The sequence below is a fragment of the Alosa sapidissima genome, chromosome 15, assembly GCF_018492685.1.
Source record: "Alosa sapidissima isolate fAloSap1 chromosome 15, fAloSap1.pri, whole genome shotgun sequence".
Classification (NCBI taxonomy): Eukaryota; Metazoa; Chordata; class Actinopteri; order Clupeiformes; family Clupeidae; genus Alosa; species Alosa sapidissima.
In genome coordinates this window covers 23,452,222-23,467,763 of record NC_055971.1, presented here as the reverse complement: position 1 = coordinate 23,467,763, position 15,542 = coordinate 23,452,222, and the positions used below count along the sequence as shown (strand labels likewise).

General features: G+C 38.5%; 2 protein-coding genes across 5 annotated transcripts; both read right to left on the bottom strand.

The window, feature by feature from the left end:
- Nucleotides 1-1,265: 1,265 nt before the first annotated feature.
- Nucleotides 1,266-2,310, bottom strand: LOC121683447 (olfactory receptor 6N1-like). Its single transcript, XM_042063083.1, has one exon. The coding sequence runs from the start codon at nt 2,308-2,310 to the stop codon at nt 1,354-1,356; it is 957 nt and encodes a 318-aa protein (XP_041919017.1). The 3' UTR covers nt 1,266-1,353.
- A 7,856-nt stretch (nt 2,311-10,166) lies between these two features.
- LOC121683242 lies at nt 10,167-15,416 on the bottom strand. Of its 4 annotated transcripts, XM_042062786.1 has the most exons (6): nt 15,172-15,416; nt 14,095-14,196; nt 13,962-14,016; nt 13,207-13,344; nt 12,674-13,014; nt 10,167-12,643 (listed from the first exon to the last, which is right to left on the bottom strand). In XM_042062786.1, exons 2-6 carry the CDS (start codon nt 14,179-14,181, stop codon nt 11,042-11,044), a joined length of 2,223 nt encoding a protein of 740 aa, XP_041918720.1. In that variant the 5' UTR covers nt 14,182-14,196; nt 15,172-15,416; the 3' UTR covers nt 10,167-11,041. The 4 variants fall into 4 exon arrangements, with proteins under 4 accessions (XP_041918720.1, XP_041918718.1, XP_041918719.1 ...); XM_042062784.1 differs by having other exon boundaries at nt 10,167-13,014; XM_042062785.1 differs by having other exon boundaries at nt 10,167-13,008.
- Between the last annotated feature and the right edge of the window lie 126 nt (nt 15,417-15,542).

The window sequence follows — 15,542 nt, the reverse complement described above, 5'->3', positions numbered from 1 at the left end:
ATTGGAACAATTGAAAACAGAACACGGTCCCAGTGGACGCAACCAATAAAATAGGAGTCACTGGCGCAATGCTACCCAGCAACAGCTCAGTAATGGCGCCCGCTTACTTCCGGTAGTTTTGCCGGATTCGTGTATATTCACCAGACCCATGGCTACACTGGACATGCAACTGTGTTCTGTGCCTTTCTCTGTCTCTTATCTGCAGCATTAGGGGCTCCTCTCCGATGCAACTGCTTCGCGGATCATCAAAGTTACAGGCTATGCCCATGCTTCTGTCACATGTCTGATCTTTTGCGGCACAGATTGTAAACTATTATAGAACCGCTGGCTGAAAAAAAAGAAACATTTTCCAGATTAGGAAATATTTCTGAATTGTGTGTGATCACATAAAGAGGCATAGCCTACGGCGGTAGTAATGTGAGCACTCATTCAATGTAGCCTACGCGTCTGCGCAAGTGAAATGAAGCTTATCATAAAGACACCTTCTTCAACAACTTTTGCGTTTCAGTACTTCTTCCACCACTGGCCTCGTACCTATGGCAAAATAATAGCCGTGGGGATGTCCTTTACCAACCCCACTCTCACTCATTTAGTGCTTAAATATATTGAAATGTCCTTGTGGTTTGGTGTATGTTGGTCAAAGTAAAACATATTTAAAGACTCACATCTCTGAACACAAGACTGCAATACATACACATAACATAAACTATGCCATTGCTCGACATCATGTACATGCTAATCACAGCACCAGCACCAAGTTTTAAGGCATAGAAAAAGATCTCACTCCGGGATATGGTTAACTCATTGCTCCGTAGAGAGGTCTTTTGGCCTCAGTATGAATACAGTAGAACCGCTTGGTATTTATGAACTGAATTTGTCTTGTTAAAGTGTCCTCCTAATAGTAATAATGATTCATATTTTGCATAGTACTGTTTATTCACAAAATTCAGCCGATATGGACAAATAATAAATTACCTATTCAACAAAGTAATTCAAGACAATTTTATGTCTTCTTATATTGGAAGGTAAATATAGGCCAATACGATAATGTAAGCTCTTATTTAAATATGGCCAACTTTACTTTGTCTCTGCCTTAATACATTTCATAACTTCTGTTGTAGGCCATATTAATTTCAATTGTTAGATATCAAATCATGATCAAGTAAACTGAGTAAATATAGTAACTAATAATGATGGGTAGATAAATATTAGAGGAAAAGTAAAAGCAATGATAAATAAATAATTGTGAAAAAAAAAATTTTAGTCACAGTGTCCCCTCAACTAATTAAGCCGTTCTTATTTCATTTCATTTAAGACCAGAATAATCAAACTAGGACATGGTTCAAACAACAATCATGCATTATTTCTAAGATAACACACTTTATGTCTACAACTTTGTCTACATAGTACTTTTCGAATCCGTGGAAGTTGGAGGCCATAAATTAATGGGTTTAATAGTGGGGGAAAAATCAGAAATTGTATAGCCAATGCATTACGTACACCAATTGGAAGATTTAGTGAACCATCCCAGCTGTAAAATACATCAAACAATGCAGTCACAATATATATGACCATAACCACTATATGCGGAACACAAGTTTTACTGAATTTTTTTCTACCCTCACTGGATGATGTACAAACTTTGACAATATGAGCATAAGAAACTAAAGTTAAGACAAACTGTATAAGATATACTGTAATAACCACCATGCTCCATGCCTGGTTGGCTATTGCTTGATAACATCCCAGCATTAGTATTGAAGGATTGTCACAGAATAGTTTATGGATGTAAGATCTACAAATGGGTATTCTAGAAGTAAGGAGAAAAACTATTGCTGACGACAAAAGAGGGAAGGACCAGGCTAATACAAGCAACTTTGACACGGCACGTGGAGTCAAAATGCTGTGGTATTGCAGTGGTCTGCAAATTGCCACATAGCGATCATAAGACATCACTGTTAAAACTGACATTTCACACAGTGCAGAGCTATAAATCACATATGTTTGAAGCAGGCACCAACTGTAGCTTATCATGTGAATATCAGATTGCAAGTCCAGCAAAAATTTGGGATAAAAACCAACAGTCCCGTAAAGTCCATTTGCACACAGATTACAGATGAAAATGTACATGGGCTCATGGAGGCTTTTATCCACTGTCACAATAAAGATCAAAGTTAAGTTGACTATAATAATGAGGATGTAAAGGACAAACGCCAACAAGAAGTACAGAGGCTTGTAAACTCCTGAGTCCTGCAGCCCAGAAAGAATAAAGAATTTAAAAGTAGAAACATTTTCCATGATTTCAGGCATATTTTCCATGTAATACTGTAATATGTTGTAACATCATGAAGTAGCATTTAAACATATCCACATACAATAATATACCAAGTAACATTTCATGTAGCAAGACTATTATGTATGATTGATTTTTGATCAAAGTTACATTCACATATTGATGTTTGAAGGTGTATCTAGCAGTTGCGGTTCAGTGGCTACTATTTGTTCCATCATGAATACATAGCTCATTTATAACGTAACCTCCGCCTTAGGGACTTACATGGGTTTCCACTAATGAACACAGCGAAATACCAGTGGAACTACACAGAGCAGTACATGCATGACCGTCACATGGTGTTGCCACCTGCTATGCGCACAAAAATAAAGCATTCCATCTCCATCCCCTACAATTCCTACTAAACAACACATCACAGTAACATTTAGGCTACTTCAACATGGATGAATTTATTAATAGCATAGGTTACGATATGATAAAAATGAGAAATGATATGATCTACCCTTAATTAACAAAGTTTTCATGAAGTCTGGAGGGGCAAGCGATCTGCAATCTGTCGGCAGAGGTGGAAAGTAACAAATTACATTTATTCACGTTACTGTAGTGAGTAGTTTTTTTTTGTGTAGGCCTACTTTGTATTTTTTTTAAGTAGTTTTTAAAATGGGGAATTTTATTTTTTACTTTATTACATTTTGAGTGAAGTATTGAACTTCGCTACATCACAAATCCCATCCATTACTGAGTAAAAAAAAAAGACTTAAGGACAACCGAAAGGAAGGGGGGAAATTGTGCCTGGTGTTGCATGGCAACTGGCACCCATGTTAACTGGCTGCGTTGGTAACGTTTCACGAGTGATGACGTTTCTTCGACAGACGTGGCCGCTTGCAGATTTGTCACTTTCTGATGGAAACTGGAGACAAACAAATACAAATATGCATGACATATTTAAATGTCAAAATTGTCTGTAGTACGCTACATGCACTGGACCATGAATGTGCCACCAAAAAAATAAATACCGGTGTAACCCTCATAAAATTAGGTCAACTAATATAGATGCAATTACATGTATCTTCCTATGGAGGGCGCTCTATGTGTTAGAAGACTAGAGCATCCTACTAGCAGAGACGGTTGATAAAGTATGTACATTGTATATTAAGGATCTTTGCTACTAGCAAACATTCTCTCTCTACCAGCGATATATTTCCTGTGAACGTGCACCTGAAAGAGCTCCCGGATTTGAAGATAAATAATAACGAAATACTTTTGAAAAGTCAATACTTTACGTCTAGTTATATCCATAAGATATTAGTCTACCTCACACTCAACTTTGAATAAGAAAGAAAAGTGATTCTGTCGAGTTTACAGCAAATTGGAATTCCGGTGAGTAAAGCACGTTTTGCTAGTTTCTTACTAGCTAGCCACAGTGTTAATTTTGTCACCTATTTTTAATTTAGGCTTAGTCTTAGTCTTGTGACGAAATGTCCTTTTTAGTCTTTGTCATATTTAGTCATTCAAATATCATTTTTGTTAGTCAAGTTTTAGTCGACTAAAAGTCGTCATTTTAGTCTAGTTTTAGTCAAAAGAAAACTAAAGGTATCTTAGTCTTAGTCAGTTTTAGTCAACACATTTTAGTCTTTTTTATATAACAAATTATTTCTGATTACCATTTGAGTCAAATAGTGTTTCACACATCTCAATTTTCCAACAATATTGTGTGTCCACAGGGCTACTCATCTGTTATAATTACTCATTCTGATTTTTTGTCAGTCTGTATGTTTACATGCACAGGTAAGTCGAGCTACAGTTATAGCTCGGCTGGGATTTGACCATAGACAGTAAAAGATTTGACTGGACCACTGTCATATTCGTAGACCAGTGTTTCTCAAAGTGTTGTCCGGGGATCACTGGTGGTCCGCAAGCTATCCCAAGTAGTCCGCGAGCAGACGTGGTAAAATATAATATAGATGAGTTGTTTGCAATATTGAACCAACTTGTATGTAAAAACAGTTCCTCAACACTGTCTATGTAAGATATGCCAGTTTAAATCATACAGTATGAATCCACACAATAGCAAAGTGCAAAGACAATAAGCAAGGTGGTTCATTGAGTAGGCCTTTTGTGTAGACTAATTATAGGCTACTGTTGAAGTAGGTCTAATCTTTTTTTTTTTTTTAGCTAGGGTTAGTTTAGTGGTCCTGAAACTGAAAATGTTTGAGAAACAGTCATAGGCCAATGTTTTACTCCGCCTCACTAGATGGCGATATGCACCCAAACACAACACATTCCCCAATCAGATTCTCCATCTTAGCCATAGCTAACTTGCTAGCGAACTTTCCATATTAGCTTACTTGCTAGCAAACTTTGCATCATCAGTCTAACTAGTTAAATAGTTGACATTACATGATGAACATTTTCGTATGGACATTCTGGGGGATGTTAATTTGTATGAGAGAAGCTTCAACTTCTGGGTATGTAGCATTGTGGCATAAAGCTTAGGTAGTTAGCTTGCTAACTCTTGCAGAAATATCCAGTGTTCTTGTTCCATGTAGTTTCGTGTTGCAGCCACAGGGTTGCAGCAACAGCACGTAGACTAGCCTACAGGAAAGCTGTTGCGTATGAACTCATTTGGAATATTTTGAAAACATAACAGCTAGATATTCTGTCTTTTGTAGACGAAAATGAAGAGAGATTTTATCTTAGTTTTTATTTCATGCAAAACATTTTAGTCTCGTCTTTTTTCGTCAACAGTAATGCATCTTAAGATAGTCTTAGTCAGTGTTTCAGGACAATACTGGCGTCTCGTCATCGTCTCGTCTTAGTCATGAAAAAAAAGGCCGTTGACGAACATATTTCCTCTCGTCTCGTCTGACGAAATTAACACTAGCTAGCCATCTAGGAAAGGATGCAATTCATAAAAACATGTATATTTTGAATAAGTTGGTTGTAATATTTAATTCATAGTCATGTTACAATGCAATATGTTAAAATAGTCCTTGAAAAGGTTAAAAGGGAAAATGTTTTAGTGAATGGAAGTGTAAAATAGATAAGCACACTGCTTAATGATGTTAAAAACATTATTGTTGTTTCATTTATGCAATTCGTTTATTTGTACTGAAAGTACATGCTTATAAGTAATGTATTTGCTTATATTTCATTTGTATTGTTTATTGTGATGTAAGTCAGTCATCTCAATGTAATCTTAAGTGCATCCTTAGTTATTGGTTACACATTAGAAGATGTTCTAAAAGAAAGAAGTTAATGAGGTCTCATGTTGAAGAATATAAATAGAACAGAATTCTTATTATTCTGCACTTTGTGTAGATTGTTTTTTTGAACGACCAGATCAGATTTGGATCCCGGATGGCGAGCCCAGCCCAGTGAGACTGAGAACGATCGTGGATGCGGTGTGGCCAACCGATTTGTTCATTCCTTCATCGAACACCAGATAAGATTTTCCACACTGTTGACTCAACACCGTAGTCATATCCGCACACATTCAAGGAACTGAACTTTGGGAATCGATACACACGTTCAAGGAACTGAACTTTGGGATTAAAAACACTTTTCATACAGGATTTGAACTCTTTCTTGAATCAGTACAGGGATAAGGAGCTTGAATTCTAAGTTTCCTTTCATTTTCATATTTTATTTGTTTGAAGAGCTCTTCCTTATCATTTAATTTATATTTTGCCCATTCAATGCTGTGTACCCACACTACTGTTTTGGAGGCAATAAAACTGTCAATTGTTCAACTTATTAATTCCTCTTGTGAGTTAGTCCATTTAAGCATACCCCTCTCCCGAGCCTAGGTTGATGTTTAGTGCTTGAATTACTGGTCCAGGTCCACGAGCGCCACACCTAAATAATAACTCCACGTGGGTATTGAACCTGCCTCCTAAATGAAACTGCTTACATCAGACATATCAAAGGCCCGCGAATGATTTATCTACGTCCCCCGGGATGATATTTGATTAGTATTAGAACCGGCCCGCAGGCCACAGCCGCCGGCTGCTGTTTTGCACGCACCAATACTCCATTTCCCACCATGCAACGGTAGCCCACAAACTCACTGCGGTGCCGCAAGTGGGCCTCGGCTTCATTATTCAGTCAGGGCAGATGTCAACTTTCAGCTACCCCCCTCCCCAGTGTAGCTGAACCCCAGCCTGAACACGTTCATTGAATGAAAGTCCATGAACTCGTTCATATTTTGAGCGAACGTGAACTGAACGTACTGTATTAGCCTACTACTGCCTGATGAACGTTACTGTGAACTCGTTCATTCTGGTGTCTGTGAACGGCACGCTCTTTCAGTTTAACTTCGTTGAATAGGGTGTCAGATTTCTACAGAGCCTTCCATGCGAAAACCCGGCTAAAACACACCGTAAATAGGCCTTAATATGGCAGCATGCACCATTTGTCAAACTATGGGCCGCGGTCCGCGATGTGGACAATGGTCTGAGTGAAATTATTCCCGGGCCATCGTCTGATAATTTGCTGCGAAATTGATCAAGGAGCCGCGGACAGAAAAAGAAAACAAACATTTCTGCAATTAGTAGGAAATACTTGTTTGGTGTCATCAAACATAGAGGCATAGAATTAAGTCGTGGTATGGGCGTTTATTCAATGCATGCGTGTGCACGTTGGTAGCAAAGCTAAGCGTCAACCTATTGGAAGGCTATTTAATTATGAAACGACATTTAATAGAACGACGTGGATTTATGCAACTTCCATAAAAAACAGAGCACAGACTATATAAAACACTGTTTGGCATTAAGTATTAAAGTCAGCCAAAAGCTATTAATTAGTCTTAGTTAAAGATGGTTAAAGATCTCCAGATCAGTGATTTACGCATGATCTGATCCGCCATTTACCATTCACAAAAGCTGGTATTGTGTTTCCTGAATCCTTACATTCAGGCATTCAAATGAAATGTAATTAGCATATGAATATTCTATCAGTGTATGATGCTTGCATGAGGGAAACATCCCAAAACAACGGCACCCATATAACTACTGTTGTTTTGAGAAGTATTTCTCATGCAAGCATCATGCAACAATGCAAAAACAATGAAACTATTGTAGGCCTAATTATATTTTACATTAGTAAAGCAGTACTCTGATGTGCATGTTTTCACAAACTTTTGTGAACAATCTTAGCACTTTAAACATTGACTGTTTTGAAGTGCATGTATAGCAATATAGTATAAAAATAATAATTGTGATATCATTATGATAATTTGATGGGGGTGGGAGGAGGGGGTGGGTTCATGTAGGTGGGCCCTATGACCCCAAAGTATGCCTTGACTGGGCCTCAGGTCAAAGAAGTTTGAGAAGCAAGGAGGCGTCGTTTGATCATTTAAACAAGTTTTATGACAAGGTCGGTGAGGATGGGAAAAATCGTACATTTCTGTGCAAACTTTGCCCGCACTTTGCCCGTATTGGGGGGGGGGGGGGGGTGGTCGGGGGTTCCATGTTCCATATGTGTTGTGCATGCATTACTTGGAAAGAACTAGCTCCAGTTATGTATGAACAGTGAAGGTAACGATCTCTTAAACATGTGAAAAACGTGAACTTGAAGTGAAAATTAAACAATATGAACTATGAATATTGAACAACTTGAAGCTACATCTATAAGTGTGAACATGCTTAACAAAATATGGGAACAAAACATGGGAACTAAACGTGCATTACGAATATAATCAGTGGGAGCCCTGTGCTTATTTCCCTGCAACAAGAAGGTTCCATCTGGGGTTGATGGAAGACAGTGACACTCAGTGTGTTTGAAATGTCGATTGCGCAATTTGGTCTTAGTCATTGCCGAAAACCCGGCCTCGCATACGTGGTGGGAAATGGTAGCAACGTTTTCAGCGCTTTTACGGCTATCTCAGGATATTCTGCTTTGGTTTTGATCCAAAAACCGCCAGAGAGGTTTCCTTATGCACACTCTTAAAACCACCGTCATTTGCAATTTCGATCAACTGCTCTTCCTTCTGCGCTGACAAATTAGGACTATTCGGGATAATGACAAATGGGTTGCGGACCCACTCATTGGTTTGCCGTGGATCTTTGGAGGATGGGAAGTAACGCTCAAACTCATTTGAAAGCGCAACAAGGTGAGCGCAACCAGCTGCGAGAGAAAGGGCCCTGTCTCAGTCTCTCCCAAAACCCCCACTATGTTTGGAACATATCAAATACACCCTGGTCCACTCGTCGTCTCCACAAATCAAGCTTAAATGCAGTGACTTTATCTGCCAGTTTAAAGACAGTCGTCATTCTCCCCTGGAGTGACAGGTTGAGGTCATTAAGCAACCCGAATATGTCACACGCAAGTTTTGACACCCAGTCCTCATCACTAAAATGTGCAGCTAACGGTGACTTTTTTCTGTAAGAAATCTCTGCAGCGGCTCTCGCAACTCAAACACTCTGGCCAGTGACCTGCTAAAGATGCTTGTTTTTTGTTGCTCATTCTAGCAGTTTAGCTAACTTCGTGTGACACTACCGTTCGCTAAGAAGGTGAAGTGAGCTGACCTGAGGCTGCGCAGCGCTGAAGGCAATATGTAAAAGTGTTGAAGGCGGGACAGACAGACGTAAGAAAATAGACCTTGCAAAATGCAAACATGCGTGCAATCAAACAACTGCATATAGGCCTATGCCATGTAAAAACGTGACATTATTGCGAATTAAATTCAATTTAGTTTGCATGCATTTTTTTTTTAACTCATGTCGTAGGCTACGGCCCGGTTAGGAATGTCCCATGGCCAGGTACCGGGCCGCGGCCCGGTGGTTGGGGAGCGCTGGTTTAGACCATTAGCATCTCGCCCGCTAGCATCACGTTTAAAAGTGACCGGTAATTTTCCTATTTAAAACTAGTCTCTTCAAGTTAGAAAGTATTGACTAACAGAAAATAAAATGTGCCAATTTTCTAGGCTCGAGGGGAGGTGGAAAATCAGTGTAATTCCCCAAATGGTGGAATATCCCTTTAACACTATATTAAAACATAAAATGTTCAATACCATTCTATTTATTCAGTATGCTTGGTTTGTTTATGTTAAGGGCTATTAGCACCACAAACTACAAAAGATAACCACAAAGAGAAATTCTGTGCACACATTTTTTTATTTTGGTTTAATGGCAGGCTTCGCAAAGCCATTCTGAAGATTTTAATGCGTTATATGTATCCACAGTTATTCTCAGGCAGTCAACATGGAACCAACGCTCGCATCCATCACACTGTATCTGAGAGAGAAAGTACACCAAGATAATGTAAGGTGTTTTAATTTCACATTGTGTTCTACAAGCAAGATCTACACAGATAATCAAGCTATGATCTGTGTAGACAGGCAAAGTGTAACTTTCTGGTTATGAGCAAACCCATAGCAAAGCAAAATTGAAGACGAGATCTCTTTTATGTCACATTAACATCTCCTAGATATAAATGAGCACTAATCAAGACCAAAGTGGTTTTCTCATTCTTCTCAAATGTCTCTCCTGAGAAATAAGTCTCACAGAGAGCATAGTGTGAGTTCTCCAAATTCTCTCACAGCTGTCTCTGTTCTTGGTCTCAGCTAAGAGAAAAAAAATAGACATATTGTGCTGCTTTCAAATATGTCTCAATTTGATATCCTTACTTGAAAGCACCATCTCAGTTATGTCTTGGTGAGAATTCATGGTTCTGTCTCTCACATCTCACTATTTGAGTTCTCAGATTCTCTTACAGTTGTCTCTTTTCTTGCGTCTAAGCAAAAGCAAAAATGAGAGTAGTGCAAGCCATCAAATCAATATGACATGATTTAATATCAGAAATCAATCAAATCTGTTTGCCAAAATTACTTAGATATATGGTTTATTAACATAATGTTCAATTTTCACTCAAGTCATATAATTCATTAATTACACTTTTGACTTCAAACAACACCTTTTGGATACTTTTTATAATGTGTAAACTGTCAAGATGTCAACATTTTAACAGAATTAATAGCAAAGCTCTATTGTGTATGGAGCGTCAAAAGAGTCTTAGACATAATAATACACTCTTAAAATAATAGTGCACACTTTTTAAATAATCAAGTGATTCACCCTGAAAATACAGTAAAGGCAGTTCATCTTGCCACCATACACTATACAGGCCCTTTGTTGCATCAAATATAGGTTTACGATAAATTCTAAAGATGCCTTGTACTTCTACAAAGCATTCACGGCAAGCGGTCAGATGGGAGCATGTTATTCCAATGATAAATCGATTTGTGGGTTCTTAGACTAGTTCAGGTCTTAATGGGTTAAAACTTTTCAAGCGTATTTGGAAAATGAGCTGCGAACACAATGCCAGGCATAGATGCCAAGTCAAGGAAAACAACTTTACCCAATATATGATCCAAGGAAACTACTGTATTGGCAGAGGTTTCCAATAGGGGAACAACATGACTGCATGTACCATTTGTTACATCATCTTGCAGCAAGGAAAAACCTGCACATTTGAATTCATGAAAGAGGGCCCATTTGGCACATGAATGTTCTGAGGTGAAGAAGAACTCAATCTGTCCATACTTAGTTTGACCTTCACCAGAAAAAACAACTGTAAAATTGTTTCTTCTATTGCCTTTGCCATAGTGTTTTGATGTGAGATAATTTCTCTTAACTTGTGCCCTGTGAAAGACCTTTACCGTTTTAGAATTGATACAGTGACCAGTCTGTCTTTCCAATGAAGAGATGTGAACTGTGTCCAGTTGAAGTACACTAGATGCTCCATATACTATGCTATGGCATTCCCTGGCTTTATGGTTTGTGAAATAACAGGAATAGACTGCACAAGTTTGACTGCATGGACCATCTGCATTGGTATATTTTGAGTGCCATGTATCAGCCTTAACAAATATCCATTCTTGTCTTCAAAATGGAAACAAGAATGAGTCCATAATGGACCAAGGGCCCTGACACTGTCTGCTAGGTGCACGAGAAGGTGTACATTTGCTGTTTGGTACCGCACACCATAGAGATCAGCCATTTGAGAACAAAAGTTCCACAGTAGTTTCTCTGCATGATCAATCTGTTCAAATGATATGGATTCCATCAATAAAATGAAAATAGCTTCACTTAGTAGAAGGAAGTGATTGTAGTACAGTGTTGCAAGAATTCCACGGAAAACAACAGGTCCATAAAAGATCAAAAGATCCCGATATTCTGATGCTTTAAAAAACATTCTGTGCGATGCCACTGATCGAGGATATCTAATTGAGGATGGAGGAGAGATACCCTGAAATCGCCTGTCAATTTCTTTGGCATTTTTTGCCATGCTGAAGGGCTGACGAGAAAACTCTGTAGAAAACCACATAACCATCAAAAGACGCATTACTCCAAGAAGGACTGAGTGCATGTAATCTATGCCAGTGCCTTTGATAAGGTTATAACCCTTAAGTTTGCTAAGCCAACAGGGACCCTTAACCCCTTTAACAGTGGTTTTGGTCTCATTTGCGATTTTCATATCAAAAGCAAACTTTTCATTTGTGCGCAGTGGCCCTTTTGGATCCCCATGTTGGTATGGAAATGCATGGACATGTCCCCTTTCCCCCGTCCTCACAGTCTCTCCTGGCTGCTCACATTTATGACATCCAAATTTACCATTGTATTGCACTGAATTAAGGACTAATGCCTTAGCAGGCAAGTCACATGTTCCAGCAATGGTGAGCACTTTACACAGAAAAGGTTCAGATGTCAACCCTGCAGGTTGCACAAGAATTCCGTTGTCTGCTAGTTTACTCAGTGTGTCACTTAGTGGTCTAAGAAATGTAACCATGGATGGTTTTGCATCCCCATACCAAAGTCCAGCAAATATCATATTCTCTCTTTTTGTGCGTTCCATGACGTTCAATTCATTAATGACACAATAAAAGGGCCACACTGAAAACTTTGACGATTTAAAAATAGGTACCCCATCTGTGTTCCAAGTAAGTGAGATGTTTTTAGGGTCACTAAGAGGACCACCCCCATCTAGCTGTTTGTAAACTTCTGCATCATATATATCTTCAACATTGTTGGGATCCGTTTTCTTCCTGCTAAATCTAAAGTTAAGCTTCTCCTGAAAACCTGGCTTGAGAAACAATGATCTTATTTGAGCCTCAATTGGAATCTCTATGAAGGATGAGGATTTTTCTTCTGACATAGTAGCTCCACAAGACAGACATTCCAATTGTGCACTTTCTAATGACCCAAAACAATTACTGCAATATTTATGCAATACAATAGGGGATGATGCAGAACGGGAGAAAAAGAAGTCTTTGAACTTCTGTATACTGTTTAAGCAGTTTGTGTTCAGACTGTCGGGACAAAGCAACTTGAGCATTTTAAGCAAATCACTAAGGGCCTTATCAGTTACTTTATGACAGTTTACATAAGCCATGATGATCAAAAGGCACTCTGACACAGTTATTGATGCATTGTCATATAATGGCTTGTCTGTTGTGTCCTTGAAATTTGACTCTTCTGCACACTCCTCACTCAAATCCTCTTCAAATCCCTCTCTGAACATATGTCCATCATCATACGTCCAAACCCCCACATCAGGGAGAGCTTCCTCAAATGATTGAGATGGATCATACTCAACACTGCCTTGTAGTTCAGTTGTTAGGCCATCAGGGGGATCTCTGAAGGCTGATCTGGAAGATGATTCTTCATAGTCTTCAAAAGAGTAAACAGTTGAAATACTCTCTTGTGCCATGCTCCCTTGTGCTGGTAATAAAATTGAACAAAAATCATTATGGGTAAAAATAAACAAACAAACCTTGTCACAATTCAAAACCTACATTGTCTCAGTAGTTACTGTTTATCACTTTCTGACACTCAAATAATTGTCATATTTTAGCAGGATCTGCTCAATATACTATACATCACTAGACAGACAGACACAGACAGACTGTATACCTGGCAGGTGGTGAGAGGTTTGATGTTCCAGAGTGAGTGGGGTAGATCCTGCATGTACAACCGGAGGTTGGACTTGTTCGTTCTGGGCTCCTCCAGGAGGCACCCCAACCTCCTGCCGTGTTCCCCAGGTGCTACATCCTGACAGAGAACAGTACACACATCAATGGTTCACACCATTTTCTGGATCAATTAGTAGAGATTATCATCAAGAAACGTTTTTGCACGAAACTCAAAAAATTAAAACATGAAAAACACAAGAGGCAAGTTGACATTAATGGAATATATTATATAAATACAGGTAATGGGATGCATATTCTTTTCCCCCCACATCTTGATCACATTGTAGCAGTTTATGTTTAAATATCTTTCTGTGTTTGTGGTAACACGTAATCGACAGGGTTGAATATAACTCATCACATACACACAACACACAAATAACAATAAGAAGTTGTGGGCCCTTAGGTAAATGAGTAGCGGGACGGGTTTTGGAAGGATATGATAGCAGCTGACAGTGACAAACAACAAGTGACACTGTCAATAATGACTAGAATGCCACAGCAGCAAACCAAACATGAGGCTACAACCACACAGTGACCTATATGAAAGGATCATGGCCTTATGTTATTAACAGCCTTAACTTAGAGGTGAAAGGTTCAAAGTATATAAATCATACAGCTAAGATAACTCACATTTCAAATTTCATTCTTCACACGTGCTACTGTAATCAGGATGACATACATGCACACACCTCTTACCTAAATATTGCTGATCAGTCTCCACATGAACATTGGTGGCTTCAGGTAGGGATGACTGCAGTGAGGAAAATTAGGTATTAAATATCATATCTGCTGCAAATTTGTAGCAACAAAGCTAAGCCAGGCTTCTCACCAATTGTGCAATCCTTCTTGGTCGTTTATTTGGGTCTTCTTCATTACCAGTCCTTCTCCATCGTTTTCCAGGTTTTCGTCTGGTCATTTTGACACTCCAATTCTATAAAAATATAGACACAAGTTGCTGGAATATAGAGTGAAGTCTTAAATAAGACTTAAGAAAAGGCATCAAGTGTTTGTTCCATCTGATCAACTCTTTAGTAAACAGAAATAGATTTTCTAGCAAGCATCAATTTTATGTTAGCTACCAGAGATAACAGACCTTTATTATTAATTTCTTAAATCAAAATAATAATTTGCATCATATTCTTAAAGTAGCAAAAGTATTTATCATTTTGATCACTTTAATGTAAATGTAATGTAAGCTCATTGTTATTACCAATAACATGATGTATAATTTACATAAATAATCTAATAATTAACTGTGTATAAGCATGAAATATAAATTATCAAGAACCAATAGGCTATAACATACATGCCAACCAACCCCATGCAACACATGAATGCACTATAATCATAAATAAATACAAAAGTGGAATCATTTGTACACAAAAAGTGCATTTGTTTTAAAGCTAGATGTCAGGCTTTCTCATTTGATAACAGATAACAAAGACAACGATATTTGAACCCCAGGAAAAAGTGTGCCAACCAGCCCTAACGTTACAACTATGCTTAGAAAATGTCACCACTGAATCAATAATAGCAGCTACCAGAGTTTTAATGTGATTAGCTATACTGTGTGATTTGTCCCAAATAATTGCACAACTATTCTTTGAGACGTGTATTTCCATGTTTTCACCTTTCTGAAGAGTTTGAAGTATATGAGCTTCGCAAACATATATAGCGAGTTGTAATCATTTTAATAAAAAATAATCTGATGTTCTGCTGCCTCGCTAGACATATTAGCTAACGTTAGCTAGTGTAACGTTAGCCATCATATCTAGGTAGATGCCTCTTTGAATGCGGCATCTCGTTATATCGGCGTTTCGTAACACTAAGACGTGAAAAACTTCTACCTGGTGTGTTAACAGAGTCCGTTAATTCTCAAAACAAAACAATTTACGCTATTACTTACTTTTAGTCGTTATTCTTAACAGAGACTCTTGCTTCTTCCAAACGAATCAAGCCAGTCTAGCCACCATGCGGGTTCTTCCAGAACCCCCTGTCCCACTGCTGATGAAATTATCTCCACTTCCTGGACGTGTGGAACTCTTTGGTGTGGATTTATAAAAGTTGTAGGTAAACGAAAGTGAGAGATTTTATTATGTCATACTTCGGGATACAGAAGTGCATGCGAAAGAAAAGACTTCTACGTTACTGTCTATGGAAAGAACCAACTAGAAGGGGCGGGGCGTGAAAAAGCCCGCGCGCAGGGAAGCAGATTCGTCCATATTTGGTTATTGGTTGCACCTGCGGGAAAGACGAAAGATTTCGTGTTGGTGAAGT